The sequence below is a fragment of the Nycticebus coucang genome, chromosome 15, assembly GCF_027406575.1.
Source record: "Nycticebus coucang isolate mNycCou1 chromosome 15, mNycCou1.pri, whole genome shotgun sequence".
Taxonomy (NCBI): Eukaryota; Metazoa; Chordata; class Mammalia; order Primates; family Lorisidae; genus Nycticebus; species Nycticebus coucang.
Window position 1 is genome coordinate 64,260,858 of NC_069794.1, and position 24,869 is coordinate 64,285,726.

Genomic DNA, 24,869 nt, shown 5'->3' on the forward strand with positions numbered 1-24,869 from the left:
TGGTCTGTTGTTTCAGCTTTAGGTGACACCAGCACTTTCATGCTGGCCTCTCCGAGAGCCCTGAAAACACACCCGGGTGGCACTGGACTGATCTAACTTGCTTGATTTTGTGTTTTTATTGGAGGTGGAGAGGGGGTATTCTGGTGATCTCCACACGTTACTTTGATATTCATTCCCAATTTTGGCTCTGTAACGAAAGCTCTGACTCCTTTGGGCTCCTGGTGGGATAGCGAATTCCACAAAGCTGGGGCTGCCTTTCCTCACATAAGGCCCAGGGTGCTTTCCTCTTGTGCACCTCTCACTGCAGCCTCGTTTTGTGCCAGACACCCGAGGTGTCTCAGGCTGACCTCATGCTCCCGCGGATTCCTGGCTTTCTGCCCCCCCAGGGGCACACACCCAGACCACCGCCACTGGGGTACTCGCAGCAGGGCAAAGCCAGGAGGAACATGCGGCTTAATTTTAAAAACAATGTGTTCCTGAACTGTCTGCCACGGAAACGACCAAGGGACACTTTGAAAATCCAATTAGGGAAACCCAACAAGAATCCTTAGGAATTCAAGCTAGGACTCAGGAAGCTCCTTATGTGTGGGACTGGAGAGGAGTCATGAACCTATGGGAAGCTGAGAGACCCAGCAGCTGGCCGCAGGTGTGAGATGCTCTGAGCCAGGGGCAGGCTACCTTCCAGGTGCTTGCCCGGGGTGGAGAATGAATCTGCTTAGCGCAGCCCCAGCATTTGTGTTTTCTGTGCTTTACTAGGTTTTCTTGAATAATACATGTTAATTTGAGGGGAGAAAAAGTAGGTGTTATTACAGGAAAAAGGGGAACTTGGCAGCTCTGAATACTGAATAGCTGTGCTCAGAAATGTTGAAGTCAACGCAGTAATTAAGCTTATTAACATCAGTGGGCATTGTCAACATGTCACATCAAGCACAGTAAATAAACAGCAACACAGCTCTAACTAGGGCTGCAGGAGAAGGAGAAGGTTTATTTCTAATTACCTTTCCCTTTGGGAACTTTGTCAATTTCTACCTCTGTTCTGATGAGATCCTTATCTTCTCCTAACAGTTGCTCCCTGGGAGGAAGGGGGAGGGCCAGGGGGAGGCATCAGGCCAGATTCCAATGGTGGCCTGTGATGCGGGACCTGGGCCACCTCCACATGTCACCCAGCCCCTTTGCACCCCAGCGCCTCATTTGTGCAATGGGGATGATAAGAGTGATGTTTAGGGTGGCTTTGGAGACCAGTGCTGATCAGGACCCGCACACACTGTTCCCTCTGTGGAGTGGGTCTTTCCCAGGGCTGATTAAGAACAACTCTTAATTCTGCCTCATCCGAGTGCCTCTCCTCTAACATTTTCTTTTCTTTTCTTTCTTTTTTTAGAGTCAGAGTCTCACTTTGTTGCCCTTGGTAGGGTGCCGAGGGATCACAGCTCACAGCAACCTCCAGCTCTTGGGCTTAGGCGATTCTCTTGCCTCAGCCTCCTGAGTAGCTGGGACCACAGGTGCCCACCACAAATGCCTGGCTATTTTTTGTTGCAGTTTGGCCGGGGCTGGGTTTGAATCCGCCACTCTTGGTCTATGGGGCTGGTGCCCTACTCACTGAGCCACACGTGCCACCCTCTAACATTTTCTTGAGGGAACTGTAGTTCCCAAGTTGGGGACAAATGTTTGAGCAGTGTGTATTTGCCCCGCAGATTATATACAGTAATTTCTACAGTGTAATGACAAAGATTGTTTGCTTGACCAAACTTTAGACAGGTTCCCGAACCTTCTCCCAGGCCCATCTGTGCATTTCCTTGAAAAGTTCATTTTTAGCAAGAACCCTGCTGAGTTAGTTTAGCAAGAACCCTTGCTAAATTAAGTTGTTCTTAATCACTCTTGATCTCTGACCACCCGCTATTTTCTAATCGGGTTCTTCCTCCTTCACCACCACTTTGGGTGCTGTCTGGTCCCCCTGCCCTGCCTTTAGCAAGAATCTTGTTAGGTTGGTTCAGCCAGACTTTCCCCTGCTGTTGCCTCTTAGTAACTTTCCATCCGCTGACCTCCCACCCTTCTCTTTGGCTGTAAATTCCCGTTTGCCCATGCTGTATTTGTTTGTATTTATTTATTTATTATTCCAGAATGTTATGAGGGCACATTTTGGTTACATGCATTACTTTTGTATAGTTTGAGTCAATCTTATAATTGTAACCATCCCCTGATAGAGCAATTGTATTTGTTAGGAGTGAGTTTACCCATCCCCCTTCCTCCCCCACCTGTGGGATTTCCATTGAATTTCACTGACATAGGTGCACAGGCCTGTAGACATTTAGTTCCATTTAAAAGTGAACACATGTGGTGTTTATTTTTACATTCCTTTGATACTTCACTTAGGAGGATGAAATAAAATGTGGTATATATATATACAGACACAAGTATATATATACCATGGAGTATTACTCAGCCATAAAAAAACGGTGAACTAATACCTTTTGTAACAGCCCCTGCTATGTTTGGAGTTGAGCCAAATCTCTCGCTGATGTAGCAAAATCCCACTGCTGTGGTCCCTGTGTCATACTGGTTCCAAATAAAATCTGCCATTTGGTGCTTTAACACATATCATTGAAAAACTTTTTCTTTACCAATAGAAGAGAAAAGGGAGGGAAGAAGCCATGAGCAGCTAGCCCAGGGCCAGCTAGTATTAAAGAGCACACAGGTGAAACCCAGCCCCACTTTCACCTCTTCCACGCTGCACACAGTGAACTACTTGTTAGCCCAGGCAGGTAGGTCAAAGTCTGGGCTGGGCTAGTGGTTGCTTATGCACAAATCTATAAACTGTTCTCAAACCTTGCTCCTCAAGGTGTGGTCCATGGATCTGCTTTGGGGAGCTTGTTAGACAGGCCCAATCTTAGACCTACTGAATTAGAATCTGCACTTAAAACAAGACCCCCAAGAGATTGTCCCACACATTAAAGTTTGAGTAGCATAGTTCTGAAACATCTGTGAGACGGAATAAGGTGCAGAAAACTGTCTTTATCCCTACTCTTTTGACAGTGCAGTGGGGTGGGTGGGAGGCATAGTTTAGTTTGAGTTTGTTTGATAGTGGGGCATGTGTGTCTATAAGACCTAATCCCTCTCCCCCTACTCCCATGCTCAAGTACAACAGCTCATACTCTTCAGATTGTTTTCTAGCAAGTATGGGTGTGGTTAATTACAGGATTTTGTTTTGTGGAGCAGGAATCTACCTCCCTAAAGATTCTCTCCTGTTCTGTAATCCTCCTTGGTAGGATTCAACTAACTCCTTTTTAGACATCTAATTAATATTTAAGGGCATTATTTGTAGGGGGTCTAATTTATTCACCACCACAGTGCCATAGGATCCCGAGTAAAGCTCTGTTTCCCACGCCTCAGGAAATTCAGAACCCGACTGGACACTCTTTAATGTGGGAGCCTCTAGACTGGAGCTTTTGAGCAGGGAGAAGGACTTTTGGCCCTGCTCTTTTGGAGCTCCTTTTCTGTTTCTTTCCTTGGGATGTTCTGGTGCTACGTGCTCAGCATGTCTCTAGGTTCCCTCTAGGATTCGGAGCAAGCTGGACCAGCAAGGGAGCCACCTATCTGGGGCACCTTCCTCAGCCCAGGACACTCTGCAGAAAGCAAGGATCTTTGGATATATTATGTCTCTTACCATTTTCTTCCTCTGTTACCATTATACCAGGAAGAGACACTGAAAAATAATAAGACAAATTATTAATAGGATGTGGGATGGTGAACTAGCCCAGACCTTTTAATCCCTGATGACATCAGTTTAATAAACATCTCCTAAATAGCTGGGGAGACTCAGGGTGGAGATCATGCATTTTGGGATAAGAGCTTCCTTGATCTGCAGCAATTTGAAGCCTGAAGCATATGCTCAGTGAACAATCATTCCCCTCCCTTGGTTCATATGTCACCATTTCCGGTAGAGTTTAAGTTCTGAGAGGGGGAGGTGGGTTTTGTCTATCTTTATATCTCTTCCTTATATGGTAGGGGTGCATTAAATGTCACTAAATGAACTGAGGGTGGATAACACATTATCTCCCTTCCTCCCTCCAGGAGTAAGTATTGTTTCTTCTCCTTTCAAAAGGGCAGAGCCCTCTACTCTTGGCTCCACATTTTGGCTGAGCCTTGACTCAGAATTCCAGAAACAACGTGTTGGCCACTGGCCTTAATTAAGTTTGCCCTGGTCTAAAATGTGGGTGCTTCTTGGCTAGGGGCATGACGATTCTGTGCTTCTTACCTTCTCGTGATAAATTAACATCACTAATCTTGTGATAGATTAGTTAACTTCTACTGGTCATTAAACATCATTATAAATTATACCTTCTGAACCAGACTTCATGGTGGTTTCTTGATCTGTTTCTAATTTCGATTTTACAGTTGTCACTGTTAAAAGGCAGAAGAAGTTAGGCATTAATGATTTTTAGCCTTACACTCTCCAGTAGGAAGTGGGTGTCTCTGTGTTCTGTCCCTAAGGGGTGCATAATGGGGGCTGGCTGGGAAACAGATGGCCTAGCGTAGATCCTGTAGGATTTGCAATGGGAGGCTACTGTACTTTGCTCAGATTTCTGTAAGTTCTTGGTTACATTTGTTTTCTGTCTTCTGGAATTTTGTGATACCAGCTCCTTTTTTGCCACCGCCATCCACATTTGTTCTTGCCCCCCACTCCTAAACATATGCGGACATATCCATGCACATACCCACGCTCCATTTCATTCTTAATAGCTGGGACTAGCAAGTTCATGACAACAAAGCAAGAGCACTTGCTCCATTTGCTTCTGAGAGTGTCCACTCTGGTCTGGCCTGTGGTGTTGGGAGCAGGGGCCTCTGGACAAGTGCCATCCGGTGCCCACTAGATCTTCAGCGTGAGGCTGAGTGCGTCACAGGTGGAGAACTCTCCAATTTCAAGAAAACTCACTGCACCATCAGATCATTCTGACCGTTAGAAGCCACCTCCTTAAAATGTTTCCCTGAGATTCCATTAGTGGTCCTGTTTTAGCCCTTCATCCAGATGGGAAGACTTAGGCCTTAGTTTTCAAGGCAGATCGTCAAATATTTAAAAGTATTTTCCTATCTCAAAGTCGTGTGTCTACCAGACTCAACATCTCCCTTTGCTTCAACAGTTGGTCTGCTGCCCTGCCAAGCTGCTGAAAATCCTCAGAGAGTTTGGTGTCCCTCAAATGGAGTGCACTGTTCCAGGACTGGCTCTCCAGGGCTCTGCTCTAGCAGAGCAGAGAGCAGAGAGCAGGACCTAATCCCTTTTATATAGCTTCCTTTTTTTTTTTCTTTTGAGACAGAATCTTGCTCTGTTGTAGGGCTAGAGGTCAGTGGTCTCATCATAGCTCACAGCAACCTCAAACTCCCAGGAGCTGAAGCTATCCTCTGGTCTCAGCCTCCTGAGTAGATGGGACTACAGGCCTGTGGCACCACACCTGGCTAATTTTTCCTTTCTCCCCACCTCCCTCCCTACCCCTCCCCTCCCCTCCTCTCCCCTCCCCTCCCTTCCCCTTCCCTTCCCTTCCCTTCCCTTCCTTGGGTTTTGATCCTGCTCAGGCTTGTCTTGAACTCTTGGCCTCAAGTGACCCTCCTTCCTTGACTTCCAGAGTGTTAGGATTATGATCATGAGCCCCCATGCCTGGCTATAACTTTTAGTTGTGTTTGGTTATGTTAACTTTTCTGGCAGTCATATTAATTATGCTACCTACTTGTTGAGCTTGTGGTTGAATAAAGTACCTATGATAAACAGGGCTTCTAGGCTGGATGTGGTGGCTCACGCCTGTAATCCTAGCATTCTGGGAGGCCAAAGCGGGAGGATTGCTTGAGCTCAGGAGTTTTAGACCAGCCTGAGCAAAAGTGAGAACCCTCCTCTACTACAAATAGAAAAACTGAGGCAAGAGGATCACTTGAGCCCAAGAGTTGGAGGTTGCTGTGAACTGTGATGCCCACAGCACTCTACCCACTGCGACAGCTTGAGACTCTGTGTTAAACAAACAAACAAACAAACAAGCAAACAAACAGGACTTCTCCATTGTGTACTTCTCCATCCCGTTGTTTTTTGGGGACCTAGTAAGTAGCAGGATGTAATATCAATTTCCAGTATCTTTCATCTAGCTAACTCTGCTCTGATGTTTCTACCTGTCAAAATCTTTTAGAATCTGATTGTGTTATCCTCATCCTCCAATGGCTTCAGGGCATCTACAAATATAAATATTCCTTCTACCTCTGCATTGAGTCTATCATAAAAGTGTTGTATTGGACAGAGCCCCATGACTGTCACTGGACACTGGGTTGACTCTGGTCTGTTAAACAGGATGGTGTTCAATTACTTTCCTCTACTGATAATACCATCTTACATTAGCACCCATCTAATATTTCTCTATCTTGTCCAGGAATATCAAGATGCCTTTGGAAATGAAATGGGTAATGGAATTTGGCCTTAGGAGGTTTCCACCATTCTCTGATCTAATAACCTTGTCAAAAAAATGACCTAAAACCTAGTATTACATGATTTGCTTTTACTGATCCGAGGCTGGCTTCTTGTGGTCATTTTGCTCTCAATATTTGCCCCAGATTGGTCACAGATTCATTTCCCCAATCTCTAACAGTTCCTCAAAAACCAGAAACATGGGCGGCACCTGTGGCTCAGTCAGTAAGGTGCCAGCCCCATATTTGGAGGGTGGCGGGTTCAAACCCGGCCCCGGCCAAACTGCAACAACAACAACAAAAAATAGCTGGGGTTGTGGCGGGCACCTATAGTCCCAGCTATTTGGGAGGCTGAGGCAAGAGAATCACTTAAGCCCAGGAGTTGGAGGTTGCTGTGAGCTGTGTGAGGCCACGGCACTCTACCGAGGGCTATAAAGTGAGACTCTGTCTCTACAAAAAAAAAAAAAAACAACAAAAAAACAAACCAGAAACATGATTAAGCTATTCTGTCCATATGTTCTGGGGTGTATTTTATCTATGTGAGGAGATAGCAGTTATCATTCTTTTCTGATTTTTATCCCTCAATCTTTGGTTTCTGCTCTTTCTTACCTAATTTTGTTGTACCCTTTTTAATCTGAGGATAATTTTCCTTCAAGGTGAAGTCAAAATTAAACAGCGATGGAAGAACTTGACTTTCTCGGAATCACTCATCAGTACTGCACTACACAGCAGTAGCCTACCAATCTTGATCTTTTTGCCCTAATCGTATCTTAAAAGGGCCTCTGTCTTCTGTTGCTGTCTGTGTTATCATTGTCATTATTATTACTGTTACTTTTTGGTAAGAATGTTTATCCCAGATTCAGCTTTCCTGACACTATTCTTTTTTTTTTTTTTGTAGAGACAGAGTCTCACTTTATGGCCCTCGGTAGAGTGCCATGGTATCACACAGCTCACAGCAACCTCCAACTCCTGGGCTTCAGCGATTCTCTTGCCTCAGCCTCCCAAGTAGCTGGGACTACAGGCGCCCGCCACAACGCCCAGCTATTTTTTGGTTGCAGTTCAGTCGGGGCCAGGTTTGAACCCACCACCCTCAGTATATGGGGCCGGCACCTTACCGACTGAGCCACAGGTGCCGCCCACACGATTCTTAAAGTTCAGTACCTTTTTCCTTTCTTTTTCTTTTTTTTCAGGGTCTCAGTAGGTCACTCTCAGTAGAGTGCTGTGGCGTCATAGCTCACAGCAACCTCAAACTCCTGGGCTCAAGCAATCCTCTTGTCTCAGCCTCCCAAGTAGCTGAGAACTATAGGCACCTGCCTCAAAACCTGGCTAGTTTTTCTATTTTTAGTAGTGATGCAGTCTGGCTCTTGCTCAGGCTGGTCTTGAACTCCTGAGCTCAAGGAATCCACTTGCTTCAGCCTCCCAGAGTGCTAGGATTATAGTCATGAGCCACCACACTGGCTCAGAGCCATTTTCTTATATTTACTGTTGGGAACATCCTTGTCCTTTTAACCTCCGCATGTCAAATCATCTTTCAAAATCCAACTCTCCTGAAGTCAAATCTGTGCAAACATACTAGTTTGCACTTTGGAGAGCTTTCCAGACTTCTTTTCCATCTGGCCAAGTGGCTTGAAGTATCACTTTCCCCTTTCTTGTTTGTCTTCACCCCCATTTCTACGTGATGCACATGTACACACATTTCTACCAACACTATCTCTATGGAGTAGGACATATCCTTTTATTACCACGATCTGATCTTGAATCAGATGAGGGTTCAACCACAACTTCCAAGTATTTAACAAATATTTATGGGTACTGACTATGTGTCAGGCACTAAATCTTGAGGATTTCTGCGAGCGTGGATAAAACACTCTGTGTGAGAGTTTCTGGACTTCTTGGTTTATGATCCTGCTCTGTGCCTGGATAGATGGACATGTGAAGCCATAAATAGGGTTTCGGGGCTTTCTGAACACCTCCTTCTATGGAGCCCGAGGTTTCTCCTGTGCCTTTAGCTGTCTTTCCACGTCAGACCTGCCACTCTCTGGAGTTAATAGTTTTCAAGGATTTATCTGGGTATTTTCTTACATATTTGGTTTGAAATTCTGTTTGTTGAAAAGGGCTAGGCCATATGAAATACTGTTTCTGACCCATCAGGGTGGAACAATTCCGTAATGAAGACATGGTTTAAAACAGGAGCCTATCACCCAAACATTCTTCCCAAGCTGGAGGTTCCTGGTTCTCCATTGTTTGTGTGTCCAAGCACCCTCTGAGGATCTTACTGAGAATGCAGATTTGGAAAAACCTGTCTTAGACTGGTTTTCCAATAAAGGCTAGGACGCTGCCTCTTCACAAGTGCCCAGTGAGAGGGTACCCTGTCCATGGTGCCCACACTTGGCCTCCTCTCTCCTCGCTCCTGCTGGCCTCAGCCCTGTGCTCCCAGCCCTGTGGATTACTTTTGCCATGTCCACCTGTGTTTCTCCAACAGGTGTCTGAGCAGCTTCTGCCCTGGGCTGAGAGCAGATTCTTTCTCGAATGTGCCAGGCTTGGGAATCCTCAGGAGTCTGCTCCGTGTGCCCCTCCCCGCTGCCCATGGATTGAGGTCCCTGTGTCTCTTTCCCCTATCTCCTCCTGGCTCCTCTGCCTTCCTGAGGAGCTTTCCTTCTTGTCATCCTCATGAAGTCCTGCTCCTCTGCCACCTCCTTAAGCATGAGGTCATCCTGAGTTGGAGACTAAGCGCCAGAACGTGGATGCTCCCTTTTGGTGCTCCTGTTGAAGCTGGGATTTGTTAGTGTGGGTACTCTGATGGAGCTGAGAACTGGGACCATTTCAAAATCAGCAGGTGGACGGCATGGCAGGAAGTGCGATGGGCTCACCTGCCAGATTCTCTCCCTCTTAGCCTGGGTCACAGGATCTGGCTTCCCTGACCCGAAAGGCTGCCAGAAGAGATGGAATATTCCTTTCCAGGGCTTTCTTGGGAGAACTTCAAACCAAATATGCAAGAAAATACCCAGATAAATCCTTGAAACCTATTAACTCCAAAGGGTGGCAGGTCTGATGTGGAAAGACAGCTATGTAGCCCATAAATATCCTCCTGGCAGTTAGCGGTGACTTGAGGGCTGCTAAGTCTACACATTTTCTGTCACTCTTCATCATACTTTCTCCACTCCATTGGCTGAACACAATGTATCTATTACCACCAATGCTTTCCAGAAAGAGACCGAAAACCATAGGCAGAAGGGGAAAGAAAAACCTTCATGGATTTCAGGAAATTGCCAACTTTTCTTTGTGTTTCAATCTCTGCTCAAATGACCATCCTCCTAGGTAACCGTAGGGATGTGGATGTCACTGATCCTGGCTTCGAGACTCCAAAATAGTTCATAGCTTTGGCTCAGGCTGCCAAAGTCACGGTATTAGATTGGTAGACATTTACTGTGCGTGGCCAGACTTTTGCTAAACTCAGCATAAGTTTGCTTTAAGGAACTCAGTATTGGAGAGACGCACAGCTGCAGAACACACCCATAAAGATCAAATACACATGGTGCTTACAACTGAGATTTAATACAGGCATGACTAGCTCTATTAATTACGCTCGAAGACCAAAAGGATGGTGGCTGACTGAGCAGAGAAATGAAACAAGGGTTTCAGTGTGGCCACACTGGCACCAACAGGATATCACACCCAGCCTTTTCTGGTCCCCTTTCTCCTCTCCATGCTCTTTCAAGCCTGGCGTTGGCACTGCACTGGTGATTACCCAGTAAATGACTTTCAGAATCCTGCTTATGAATATTTAGTTACATGCTCAGATTTTCCCCAGCAGTAGTGCTCACTGACTGCATGGTTCCAGTTCTCCAGGCTGCCTGAGGACACACATGCTGAGAGATGTTCCAGATGAGCCAGTGTAGCTTCCATGACACTCCTCGGCCCGTGCTGCCTGTCCTCTGCCTCTTAATTTCATTTAAATAATTTTTGCTATAGAATTTAGCAGGCACAGATAGGGGCCAAGAGGTGAGGTGGAGAGGAATCTCATTTCCTGCCGCCATGACTACAGATGTGAAATAAATCTGTGAGTTAGTGATGGATTGACCTCACGCAGGCAGGATTTAAATGATTAAGAATGGTGAGACATGCTGCTCAGCCTTCCACCCCCAGGACCCTAGAATGAGGGCCTTGGGGGCATAATTGGGTAGAGAATGAAGACCCTTAGTGCAATCTTGCTGGATTCTCTGCTGTGCGTCTCCTCGTTGTAGACACAGACGTCCACTACATGCGTGGTTTTGGCTGGTTCTGCATCAGGACTGGCAGCACACTGAGACAGTCTGAGGTGGGCTGGGTCCCATTTGCCACGGTCCACATGATTATGTGGATATGGCCTCTCCCCCCAGTCTGTAATCTGGGAAGAAAATGGCCTGTGTCCCTGAGGGAAATGGTGCTGCGTTCACATAGAACAAGAACGGGGAGACTAATGAAGGAACAGGGGAGGAGGCAGAGAAAGAGCAACGAAGCTGTTTGTTTCAGCTCTTTGCTGATGATCTTTCTCCAAGGGGGTCTGTGTGGGGGGGAAGAGATAGCAGGGCTGGCGGAGGAGTTAACTCCTTACCCAGAATATGAGTTCAGATGGCCAGGAAGCAGCAGACCGTGGTTAGCATGAGAGAGGATGCTTGTGCCACACTGTTTCTTAAGATGCTGCGAGGCCACCCCCCAGCCCGCAGACAGCCCGGCCCGGTGGCGGGGCAGCTGCCCTTACCCAGAACGCCCTCGTAGGCCCACTCCGTCTGATTGGCCTTGTCTACCATGAGGGGTGGAGAAGGCGTCCGGGGAACATAAGGAGACCCCATGACAGGTTCGTAGACGTGAGAAGAGGTAACTTCACTGGTCCGTGAGACAGTGGAGGGAGTGGTGGCTTGAGAGGAGTCGGTGTCTGGGCTCCTGGCAGAGGGGAGCACAGGTTGGTCAGCTTCTAGATGGGGGCAGCCCCGGAGACCCATTCTACGGTGACTAGTCCCAGATGGCGGACATCAAGAGGTTAAAAGGGACCAGCTTGGGGACAGTGGAAAATAGGCCCACATGCCACAGTGGGCAGAGAGCCACACATCGCCACGGCTGCTTTACAGAACAAGGAAAGGATCCATGGGTGCATTCGAAGGCCAGCGGGCAGACCGCCACAGCTGACGCTGTAATGCTCCAGGACCTTCTTCTTTCTTCCTGGCTCACACTCTGCTCATTCTGGTGGCCCCCTCCTGCCACATAGTGGCTGCGAGCTGAGTGGAAAAAATACTGACTCCAATGCCACAGCAGTTTAAAAAAGCAAGTACCAAGGTCTGTCCCTGCAGCAGGCTCATCAGAGATACTGCCACCAAGAAAGTTTGCCAAAGGGCTTGAGGGCAGGGCACTGGGTGTGAGGTGGGGCCCTGCTATCTGTCAGCCTAGCCTCAAGAGAGGAGATCCCACACCCCAACTACACTGAGTTCCTGCTCAGTAATCCCTGGCTTTGACCTGGGGGCAGGAAACTATAATACACATGAATAAGGGGAGTCTCTGAGGGTGTCTAAGCCCGAGTGTTATTTCATGTAAACTTCCTGATGGGCAGAGACAGGCACAGGGAAAATGCCCAACATATAAGTGAGTGGTGACTATGGTTGGTAGAAAACACGTAGACTTTGGTGCGAGATGACCTGAGCTTAAATGCTGGCTCCTGCATTACCACAGAGGCACTTTGGATACTTGCTGTTGTTGGTCTCACAGGGCAAGTGAAATGTGCCTGTTCCCTATCCAGGTCAGGGTTCCTGATGCAGGGTGGGGAGGAGGCGAGGGCTAGAGTATGGGGCTTGGGTGAAGAGGTGAAGGGAGAGAGGAGGAGACAGCTCCTCTCCCCACTTTATAGATGAAATGAGGCATAAGGAGATTAAGCTGCAGTGCACAGCTGGCTGGGTGGAGGCCTGGAGGTCCAGTTCTGCATACAGCTGGCTGGGTGGAGGCCTGGAGGTCCAGTTCTGCACACAGCTGGCTGGGCGGAGGCCTGGAGGTCCAGTTCTCCATCACCTTTAAGGAGGTCTGATTGGCCTTGTCTACCTTTTTGCTGTCTGGCCACATTGCTAAACTTGCTTCAGGAGAGGGAGAGCTACTTGTCAGATGCCTTGCTGAGCCTCTGGAGATGTGAGGGGGGTAATAAAGTGGCCAGCACAGAGTCAGAGTGGGGGTCACCTTGCCAGGTTGAGGGGCAGCCCTGTGGGAAGCTCTGTGCCCCCAAGTCATACCCTGTGGCTTCCCCACTCAGCAAAGCTAGGATTTCATTTCTGTTTCTCACTGTAACCAAACTGGTTGTGCTCTCCTTAGATCTAGTGAGTGCCGGCCCACTTCATCAGTGGAGATGAATGCCCCAAGCTCCTGCGAGCACTCTTTGGGGAGGAATTGTAAGGCACGAGACCCGGGGACAGGGCCGTGGATTAGGAGCCTTGTGTGCCCCAACACTGGTCTTTCCGGAGCTGGGCACGTAGAAGGCATTCACTAACTTATTCCACAGATGTTTTATTAACCATCTAGTGCGAGCCAAGTCTTGTAGCAGCATTTTAAGGAATATTCACTGAACGATAATTCAGAGTTTGGAAATATGCCTGAGCTTATTCTTCTCCTAGATTGATAGCAACTTCTTTCCAGCATTCATTGATCTGCTTTTCTGAGAGCACAACCTGTGAGCCCTTTGCTGATCTCCCTGGCTGGGATCATCTCCCCAGACTCAGACGGTTGCTGCCCTTTCAACTCTGAACATTCTGGGTGCCCAGGACTTTGAACCTGGGACTTGTTCCTCTCTAGTGAGTGACTGAGTGGTAGTGTGAGCAGGGTTGTGGCTTCCAGGAGTTCCCACTACACTCATTCTTCCTCAAGAGACCTGCACCCCTCACCCTATCCTGCCCCACTCCCTATCCAATCCCATTTCTCCTCTTTGGGTCTCCAAAGGTGCCTAAAACATAGTGTCTAATTTATCCCAAAAGAAAATTATTACCGTGTGTCAAGATGATGCTTGGTTTTCAATGCCTTGAGTTCTTCTGGAAAAAACAAAAGGAACAGAAAAGCAATATTGGCAAAAAAAAGCATATTTCTATTTCAAAATGTGCTGTTAAGTAGGTGATGCTGGGGTTGAGGTGGAGAGGGTCCCGATTATAGAAATTTCCTGTTTTCACTTTTCATCAGTATTATTTCTGTTAATGTTTTCCATTAAAATTTATCAGGCTGAAATTTTATAAGATAACTCAAGAAGATAATTTTGAATAAATCATGGCTGTTAGAAGGTTGAGTTTGCTTTGCTAATTTCTTTGGCTATTATAGAAGCTACTCTCTGTCTTGGGACAAAGGATGTCTGTCCAGCAGAGATGACTAAGGTGCAGAGGATATAAATGTTTAAAGAACTTTTATTAATTTTAAAGATTCTCCTTATGTAATTTAATCACCTGATTGTCATCAATAAAATGAGATCAGGAATTTTATGTACAGTTGGGGTAAAATATGCCACCAATTGTAGTGACAGAGAATGGCAACAGTGGAAGCAACAGAAGAGTAAGAATCAGAAAATTTGCATTTGAGACAGAAATGTTGAACACTCACACACATCCATAGTTTGCCCAGGCAACAGAATGTTACTGGGGGGATATTCTTAGCTATTAAAATCATGTCTATAAAAATTAAGCAACATGGGCAAATGATAAAGTTACAATACTAAGTTTAAAAAGTAAAATATAAACAGCATGTTTAAAACAGTAAAAACAAAATCAAATCACATGACAAAGACCACCACTATCAAATATGCAAAAAATACAGGTAGAGGGACAGAAAAAAATCAGTTAAATGTGAATTAGCTTTATTTGTGCTTAGATGATAGTAGGTTGGGGGATGCTTTTGTACTTATTTTTCACATTTTCTATTTTTAAAAGAAAGGAACAAGAATAGATTTTGTTTCTTTGATGTCACTTTTCTAAAATTAAAATATGCACATGAATTATTTTTATTTATTTATTTTTATTGTTAAATCATAGCCATGTACATTAGTGCAATCAAGGGGTACAATGTGCTGGTTTCATACACAATCTGAAATATTCTCATCAAACTGTTCAACGTAGCCTTCATGGCATTTTCTTATGCACACAAATTATTAAAAAGCAGAAACAAAGGGTGAAAGGTAGAAGGAAGGAAGAAAAGAAAGAAGTCACTAGAAGAGAAGAGAAAGTTTAGGAGCCTGTCTGGGATCTTCTGATAATTTTCTGTAATATTGGGCTATGCTCATACCCTCTCTTTAACTCCAGGTTTCTCATTTGTGAAGTGGAGGGGAGGGGATTATGGTTGGAAGAATTAAAGGAGAGGGAGACTGTGACATGTACAGTCTGCACCGTAGGCCACTGGACTTTGCTCCCCAACATCCTTTGGGACAAGACAGGTGCAGAACGTGATGCTGTCTGTAGGCAGCACAGTGAGGCTGGAGGCAAATGGCCCTGGGGCTCAGCCCATGCCCCTCAACCCCAGGTGCCAAATCAAGGCCACAAACTACGAGCCTTCCTCATAAAGAGTTGGCCGGCTCTCCCATCCCTGCCTTATCTCTTACACCTTTCTTCTAAAATACACAGACAAGGTTCCCTGTTGGAAATTGTAGTCAGATCACCAACCTGCAACTGGAAATGGCAACTGAATTATAGCATTTAGGCCAAATAGTACTGGAGATGCTGATGAGCCAGCAGGGTAAAGAAAATCAAATCTAACCCACGATGCATATCAAAATACTACTAGGCAAAAACATGATGGATCAAAGTCAACATACTGTGACTTCTCTACAGCATTATTTACCACAGAGCAGAATTCATCATTAGGAAGGTCTGGGTTCTAAGAAAAACAAAAGAGATCTTGTTATGGGGTGGTTTCACTCCATAGCACGTTCTATGGCAGCAGAAGAGCCATGTAGGTTGTCTAGCACCTTCCTTCTTGTGAGCTTTGATACCTTACAATTGTACGGTGTGGAAAGCTTTCAAAGCATTTTCAGATATGTTACTTCATTTAACTATCACAACCACACTGGGGAAAAGGTGTTTTTGATCATGGGGAAATGAAACTGAAACCTAGAGAAGGCAACGGACTTGCCCGAGGTCACAGGCACCGCACTGTTGGATCATCTGACTCTGACACCATGGTGTTCATACCCGTGTTCTATGTCCTATATCTGGAACCTCCCTGGGAGGCCAGTTAGATGTGACTATCAGTTAGTCGTTAGCAATGATGCTGCATGTATATCCAAGTTGCTTATTTAATTTTATTGGAATCCGTCACAAACTATGGGAGAAGACCATCCCTTTAAAGAAGACAGGAGTGTGGAAATTGTTAGTCTGACTAACCAGGCTCATCCAGGGCACTGGGAATCTCTGGAGTTGATCTGCCTGCAGAGTAGATGTGGGGAGGATGCAGATCCCTCCCACACCTGAGTTCACTGCATCTTGTCTTTTGGTTATGTCCATTTCACAAAGTGGGGGAAATGAGTCCAGGGGAGTGTGGCCGTCATAAGTCAATGGCAGGAGAATAATAATATATAAGGTAATGTAATACTACTACTAATAGCAAACACTTACATGGGCTAAAAATGTGATGTGCCTGGCATAGCTCATAATGCATTCCATAATTTAACCCCTTGAATTTCCCCAAACATCCTATAAAGTGGGCCTATTGCTGCTCCTAATTTACAGTGATGAAAACCAAGACACAGAGAGGTTAAGTGCTTTTCCCAAGCTCGTCTAAGTAGTGAGTAGGAGAAAATTGGCCTTCAAACCTGGAAAGTCAAGCTCTTGAGAGAGAAAGAAAATGTGATCTTTGTGACAGACTCCTATTTGCCACCAAGCAGACAAATAAATGGCACTCATGTTCCCTCTCCACTGCCTGGTCCTGTGGCAGACATCACTAGTTGATCACAGCATTCTTTCCTGCTAAGCCCAGAGAAGGCCTTGGAATTCTTCTCAACCTAGTGATTCACCACTGACTTCTAGGAATCAATGCATCAGCATGACAGATGAAAACCCATTTGTTATTTCTTGAGCTCATTTTATAGATGCCAATTCATGAAGTTTAAAAAAGTAAATGTATGTGCAGGTGAATGCACATGTGTGTACCTGGCTTTATGAAATGGATGTGATCATTTGATTCAATTTACATGTACTGAGCATGTGCTGTGGGTTAGGAAGACACTGTTAGGCACTGTGATTCAGCAAAGGGTATAAACAAAATTACGTCTAAAAGGTGTTAGGAGCGGCTCGGCGCCTGTGGCTCAGTGGCTAGGGGACCAGCTACATACACCAGAGCTGGCGCGTTTGAATCCAGCCTGGGTCTGCCAAACAACAATGACAACTACAACCAAAAAATAGCTGGGCATTGTGGTGGGCACCTGTAGTTCCAGCTACTTGGGAGGCTGAGGCAAGAGAATCACTTAAGCCCAAGAGTTGGAGGTTGCTGTGAGCTGTGACACACCATGGCACTCTACCAAGGGCAACATAGTGAGACTCTGTCTCAAAAATAAAAAAGGGTGTTAGGAGAATATTCTGCAGAAAGAAATATTGATAGAAATTCTTTTGAAAAGTTAATAAATCTCTTGTAAACCCTTTCTTACCCTATTTTTTACAATGTGGCTTGGTATTCTGGGTTTTCATAGACCAAAACATTTTCCCACGTGACTTGAAAGGCATTTTAGCATTCCCTATAGTTTTTTCCATGCCTCTCCAATTTTTAGTAGCAGAACATTTATTTTGAAAGCTTTTGCTTTATGCACAGTTCCATTCACCTGACCACATTGTATTTGTCCTACTCTAGTGGGTAATATATTTACAAAGATCCAGTGCGTAGAGGGTACATGTTAAGAATACTTGATTCATACTGTGCAAGAGAAAAAACCTTGAATGCTAGTTTTCAGTATTAGAATTACACTTGGTTCTTGAAAAGCAGGGATAGTAGGGTTCCAAGAGAGACTGCAATGGTAGAGGCACACAGAATAGAGTCATCCAGCAATGTTACTTCCTCTTCAATGCAACAACTAAGCTTTCATGAGGGGAGTAGGAATCAAGGATGGTAGATCTAATTTGATGGAAAGGGGTGTAAAAATATAATGTCTGTGTGCCTGCTGAGAACATTCAACTTTTAGGATGAAGATAGTGTGTGATCAGATTTTTAAGCATTTAAAAAAATCAAGCTGCCTGGGATACTTGCAGTGGATAGCAGAACTAGATTGGCTCTACTTCTAAGCCAACATCAAGACGATAGAGATTAACGAGATTTAAATTTCTGTACTAGATGAATATGGCCATGCAGACACAACATCAAGAGCAGATACCATGTGGGTCTATGAGTGAACGCACATCAGCCATACCTAGCAAACCACACAAGGAGGCTGCTGCCAAGTAATAAAGCCCAACTTGAGGAAGTGTTGCTAATCGCTGAAACAGTATTGGGAAAATGTTAGCCACAGAATAAGAAAAATCTCTTCAAAGTCACATATCCATAAAGATGATTTCTTTAAGGGGACCAAACAGTACCATGAGAAGTATACTTACGTCTGTTGATGACAGAAATAACTAGAGATCACTGATAAAACTTAGCTATGTGGATACTCACCAAAGTTCTGTTTTTAAAAAAGTCCAAAAAATCAGAAGCAATAAATGATCGATAATAAGGGGTCAGTGAAATGTCTTACCAGAAAAAAAAAAAAAAAATTACGGTGTATCAATCCAATACAATGGAACATTAAAATGATTTATTGAAAAATTAACATAGTAAATTAAACTTATGAATTATGAAATGATATTCATATAAGTATATAATATTTATATGGAATTATAATTTTTGTATAAATATATAAATAAAGGCATTTTAAAAAGCAGGTTACAAATGCTATATAATGTGCGATTCTTTTACAAAAAGAGAGGGAAGTGTGTGTGTGTGTGTATGTACACAGTACAGCCTCTGTAAGTTGACCACCCAAGGGTCTATATCATACTGGTCAACATATGGAAGTAGTCAACATAAGGACTAGGCCTACTGTACTGATACATACGTATGGTGCATGTCTAGTCTATTAAAAATTAGGTCAACTTAAGGAGTGGGGTCAATGTAGAGAGGTGGTTAACTATGGAGGTTCTCATGTATATATAAAATAAGCCTTGGAAGGAAATACCTAAAAGTGTGGAAAGTGATTACTATCTCTGGGGGGTGGTAATTTTTGCTTTCTTCTTTTTGCTCATGTATAGTTTCTAAAATATCCACAATAAACATGTATTACTTGTGCAATAAGAAAAAGCAAAGCTTACAAATTCTTATTCTTATCCTAAACAGGTTTTTTATGTTCACAATGTCTCCCTGTCAGCTTTGCTGACATAACACTTTGGGGCATGGTATTGTAGCTTGGACAGTAATGGGTGTTCTACCTGTCAGCACTGTGAATCAGGCTGAAAATTTGAGCTTTGCCTACATCTCAGGTCCCCCCCTTCCCGGCTATTGTGGTGAATTACAACTACTATCCTCTGAGAGGTCATCCTCTAGATACTCACCTCCTTCCAGGTACTCTTCCCTTGTAGATACTTTTCCTCCTTTAGATAATTGCTCTCTTCCAGATACTCACCCTCTTTCAGATAATTTTCAAGCAGAGACTCTTCATATGGATATGTTTTCCCCCTCAGATACTCTTTCTCTTGTAGATACTCTTCCCCCTTCAGATGCTCTTCCTCTTCCAGATGCTCTTCCTCCTCCAGATACTCCTCCTCCTCCAGATACTCCTCCTCCTCCAGATGCTGTTCTTCCTCCAGATACTCTTCCTCCTCCAGATGCTCTTCTTCCTCCAGATGTTCTTCCTCCTCCAGATGCTCTTCCTCCTCCAGATGCTCTTCCCCATTAAGATACTCTTCCCCCTGCAGATGCTCTTGCTCCTCCTGAAACTCTTCCTCCCCCAAGTGCTCTTCCTCCTCCAGATACTCTTCCTCTTTAGGAAATAGAGATTCATCCTGACAACTTTCCTCATCTAGTTTTATTTCAGTATTCTCTTCCCCTGTAGATAAGCTCTGTGTGGAATGCGGGGAAGCTGTGGGAGAGTGAGGAGATGATGCTCCTGATGGCTGATTATTTTCAGCAGACATACTGGGGAGGCAGTGAGCAGATGGACTCTTTCAACAGCAGACAAAGTCACCTCCTCATCCTGGTAACCAAGAAAGGAATAAACTCTTATTAGTCAGTAATAGCAACTGCTTGTTGATTTAAACCCATTTTTGTTCACTCATTTCATTCAATAGTCTTTGGAGATCTCTTTAATTATGGAAATCAGTACATGGTGGCCCTTGAAAAGGTACAAAAAAAAGCGAAAGAGGCTTTACCCTCAATGCGCTAGATGGAATGAAGGTAAAACCTTTGAAATTATCACACAATGTGTAGTAAATGAGGAGGGATGGAAAGTGACCAGTGTTTAGTGGTACAATCATTGGAGAAAGTTTTTATTTATTTACCAAGAAATATTTGTTGCCACAATAAATGAGGTAGAGATTATCTTCTAAGAGCTTGAAATTTGGGGAGATGTGGGGTTATACAGACACAGTGACAAATGCAATGAAAGAACATCATGCAGGGTGGTATAGACACAGCGGTTGGGCCCTTGGTCAATTAGGGTCTCCTTGGTTTGAGGTCTGCAAGGCACATTTCATGGCTGCCACATACACTGTCATCTTGGCTAGACACACCACCCACTATTAGTTTACCTGACAAACACTACTTACTTTAATATTGTGAGCATTTTGACTCTTCCAGGAAGCCTTCCAAGCTCCATCCTGTGCCTTATATATTTTTAGTAAAGTAACTAGTTTTATCTTGTTTACCTGTTTGTTTTTCCAACAGTGCAAACTTCTTAAAGGTGGGGAATGGGGACTATTTCTTTTTAAAAATGTATTTCCACTCTGGGAGGCTGAGGTTGGTGGATTGTTTGAACTCATAAGTTCAAGACCAGCTTAAGCAAAAAACCAACAGGAAGGGTAGAGCAAGATGGTGGACCAGAAGGACTGGTCAGCTGAGCTCTCCTAGAAGAACTGGGAAAAAAGAGAGAACCCAGCCATAACTGGTACAGGGAACCTTACCCAGAGTTGTGGCTCAGGGAGTACAGTGAGGAGGTGGTAAGCTGAATACAGATTATGATCTGGGGCAGTGGAAATCTGATGAGTTAGGCAAGTGATTGTATCCAGCTGGGATCAGCTGGCCCCCCACAGAGATCAGGGATGGGAGGAAGTGTTTTGGAGTTTTCAATTGTTAGGGGAAGCTGTGCTTTGAATGGAGCTTAGAAGAGTGGGTGGACTTGAACAGTATACAGCACCAAGATTTGAATCCTGGTTGGAGTGGACTTGCCATAGGTTTGGTGGCTGGTAAGGCATACATACTGAGAAGTTCTCAGTGGCCAGGGGGCTGTCATTGTGGGAAGGTTATGAGAAGGTCTTAGCAGGGGCCTAAAGCACTGTAATCTCAATTTTGCCTGCCAGGATCAGAACTCCACTCTTGAGACAGGCTGAGGGATCCCCACACTCCATGGGAACTGGAGTCAGGGGGCCCCTGAAGGAGACCGCCTCTGAAGGATTCTTGTGAGCTATAAGGTCCCAACCAGCAGGGTCTGAATGCTGAGGAAACAATCAGCTGATCACCGAGGGTAACTAAGTTTGGAATAAGGACCATAGAGGTAGCTGACTGTGCTCTCTGTCTTCTAAAAAACTACAGCACCACCTGGTGTGCAGGTAATATATTGCAAAATATTGTCGCAAAGAGCAAGGATTTCTGTTTATTTGGCCAGGAGGAAGAGTTTGGCTTTGCTCAGGCTGAGGACACTTGAAGACCTAAGCTCTGAGAGAAGGTAATTTGAAGCAAAGGAGGTAGTGGGAAGGAAAAAGGAGGCGAACAAGAAAAAAGAACATATGAGGAGAAATGTTTTTTATGTTGCCCAAACAGAAAAATTTGGGCAACATAAAAATCCAAAACAGGAACTCCCCCAAGAGACCATGAGGCAGCTACTGCAGAAGACTTCACCTATAAAGAATTAATGGACTTGACAGAAAGGGAATTTAAATTATGAATGATAAAGACAATGAAAGGAATGATTGAGAAAATGGAAAGTCAGAACCAAAAGTTGGATGAGAGATATGTAGAATAGAGAAAGGATATGACAGAGCTTAAGGAAATGAAGGAGACAATCAGGGAATGTAAAGATGCAGTAGAAAGTATCAAACATAGGTTAGAACATGGAGAAGAAAGAACCTCAGAGCTAGAGGATAAAGTTTTTGAGTTAACCCAGGTAGTTAAAGAGGCAGAAAAGGAGAGAAAGCAGAAGAGGTGCTTAGAGAACTACGTGACTCCATGAAGTGTTCAAATGTATGAATAATAGGAATTCCTGAAGGGGAAGAAGATTGTCCCAAAGGAATGAAAGCCCTACTGGAGACAATCATAAATAAAAATTTCCCAAGTTGGGCAGCACCTGTGGCTCAAAGGAGTAGGGCACCAGCCCCATATGCTGGAGATGGTGGGTTCAAACCCAGCCCCGGCCAAAAACTGCAAAAAAAGAAAAAAAGAAAATTTCCCAAGTTTTACTAAAGACCCTGACACACTCCTTTCACATGGGTATCAAATCCTGGGTCATCACAACTCAAACAGAGCCTCTCCAAGATACATTGTAATAAACCTGTCCAAGGTCAAGATGAAAGAAAAAATTCTGCAAGCAGCCAGGAGTTAAGTGCCAATTGATCTATAGAGGCAGACCACTAGGATGATAGCAGACTTTTCAACTGAAACCTTCCAAGCCAGAACAGCATGGTCATCCACTTTCCACATTCTTAAACAAAACAATTTTCAGCCCAGAATTCTGTATCCTGATTAACTAAGCTTCAAAATTGATGTAGAAATAAAATCTTTTGTGGATATACAAGCACTTAGGAAATTCACCAAAAGAAGACCAGTTCTACAGGAAATACTGAGACTTATTCTCAACACTGATAATCACAATGGACTACTAGCAAAGTAAACACCCAGAAGCTAAAGGTCAAAACTTAGCTTCTGCAATGGTGCAAAGGACAAAACCACACAACAGACTTTCACAAAATAAGATGAATAGGACTCCATCACACTTACCAATTCTCTCAATAAACATCAGTGGACCAAATTCACCACTGAAGAGGCACAGATTGGCATGAGCCATCCATATGCTGTCTCCAAACGACACACCTAGCCTTGAAGGGCAAATCAAGACTGAGGGTTAAGGGTTAGAAAACAATATTTCAAGCAAATGGAAATTAGAAGAAAGGAGAGGTTGCAATATTATTTTTAGATTCAAGCAGATTTAAAGCAACTAAAGTTAAAAAAGTCAAAGATGGACACTTTATACTAGTCAAGGAATAATACAGCAAGAAGACATTTCAATTTTAAATATTTATGCACCCAAGTTAAACGCTCCCAGATTTATGAAACAGACCTTGATGAGTCTGAGCAATATGAAATGCCATAGCATCATAATAGTTGGGGAGTTTAACATCCAACACTCTGGACAGAACTGGACAGATCTTCTAAACAGAAACTAAGCAAAGATACAAAGTACTTAAATGTGACCCTAGAACAAATGGGATTAATAGACATCTACAGAACACAGCATCCCAAAGCTAAAGAATGTCCATTTTTCTCATCAGCCCATGGTATGTGCACCAAAATCGACCACATCCTAGGATACAAATCAAACCTCAGCAAAATTAAAAGAATAGAAATTATATCTTGTATCTTCTCAGCTATAATGATGCCACAGCACTCAACCATAAAGTGACATTTGAGACTGTCTCAAAAAAATAAAATAAATGAAACAAAATAAAATAAAATAAACATATTGCCAAAAACTGAGTGAAAGACCAAGAAGAGGTGGCTCTAGAGTGGTGCATTCTGAAGGCTTAAAAATAATATTTATTCTGCACAATAGGTAATGGGCCCAGAATCCTCTCATTTGCTCTGGGAACATAAGAGATAAATATCTCGACCCACCTTTTTCTGGCTTTCTGATTGGGAAGATTCTAAGGAACCAGCCAGACAAGACTACCAGGATCACTTTAAGCAAATGCAACATGATGAGGTGTGTGACCGGCAAGGACATTTATCATAGGCAATTGAGTGTATATATCCTCCTCCAGGGTAGCTAGAGCCCTTGGATTATTGGATTCTGATAGCATTAGCCTGGGGCAGTATTAAAGAGTTGTGCACTGCCCAGAGGCCTTTTCCGAGAGGGCCTTTCTGCCCCCCTGTGGGGAGTGTGGCCAACAGACAGCCTCCAGGACCAGCTCCTCTGAATCTGTCTCCACAGCAGCATTCTCCTTCCAGTAGTTATGACCTTCTTGGGACAGCCTATGTATGGTGACCAGGCAAGATGGGGGTAGAAAAGCCCAACCAATCCTAGGTGGGACACCTCTGAGAGGTGACACTCACTCCAGAGCTCTGTAGTAGCTGCCTAACACTTTGCCACAAGGACCCTCTCTCTCTGCCAAGACCTGGGGAGATGTCTCCCAAGTAGCTGCATAGTTTAGAAGGTTAGATCTGCTGGTAGGGAGGAGCCAGACCTGCCTGGGGTAGGGAGAGTGGGAACACAAGGATTGTGACAGCAAAGGGGGTGCCAGTTCATGGAAGGCTTAAAACCCATTATAAAGCATTTGGGGGTAGGTCATGTCAAAAGACAAAATTACAACAAATATATTATAGATTTAATTGGCTTTTATTGGTGATTCACGAATGGGAGCCACCTCCGTTCTACGAAACAGGATGGGAGCTCCCACTGAGTAATTGCAGAACAATGGGTTTTGTAAGGTGGGAACAAGGAAACAGAATGATCGGGTAATGTCAGGTTACTTCAGGTTACTGCTTTCGATAAGGGTTAAAGCTAAGGGGACTTCCTTATTATGCTGACTTGGGTAGACTGGAATCTCTTTTCAGGAAAAATTAGTCTGTTTGGGGGTCTATTTGCTTTTTGGATGTTTCAGTTTGATTATGTGGCATTTAGCTTGAGTGACTCCATTCTGGTTTGGGCTGCTCTCTTGGGGCCTATGCAGGAGCCTAGTCCAAAACAATGGCCTCCCATCATTTCAGTTTAACAGCAGTGATGGGGAAAGTGTTATGATTAAAGCATCTCTGGAGCAAGAGGATTCTCATGTCTGTTTGTCAGTTAAGAAATAGCAGAAACTGGGAGCTCTGCCTGTGGCTGACTTGTCTTTTCATCCATCATTCCGGCTCTGCAGTACGTGAACCTCTTTTCTCGTAGGCTGCCTGGAATGTCTTTTGGAGGAGGTGAGGTATGAATAATACATGAGATGATGGTAGGGAAAATTATCTTCCAGAAAAAGGGAAAGGCTTGGGACCTATAGCTTCGTGTACAGAAGCCTGTT

At 44.4% G+C, this 24,869-nt stretch overlaps 1 protein-coding gene across 1 annotated transcript in view; it reads right to left on the reverse strand.

Annotated features, from left to right (window-relative positions):
* Positions 1–19,574, reverse strand: part of ERICH6B (glutamate rich 6B) — a 50,510-nt gene extending 30,936 nt beyond the window's left edge. The window contains exons 1-5 of the mRNA XM_053563320.1: positions 18,993–19,574; positions 16,284–16,344; positions 13,433–13,475; positions 11,177–11,358; positions 4,336–4,398 (exon numbers count right to left, since the gene is read on the reverse strand). Coding sequence (XP_053419295.1) covers positions 4,336–4,398; positions 11,177–11,358; positions 13,433–13,475; positions 16,284–16,344; positions 18,993–19,574 — 931 coding nt within the window. The remainder of the gene's footprint in view (positions 1–4,335; positions 4,399–11,176; positions 11,359–13,432; positions 13,476–16,283; positions 16,345–18,992) is intronic.
* Positions 19,575–24,869: the final 5,295 nt, after the last annotated feature.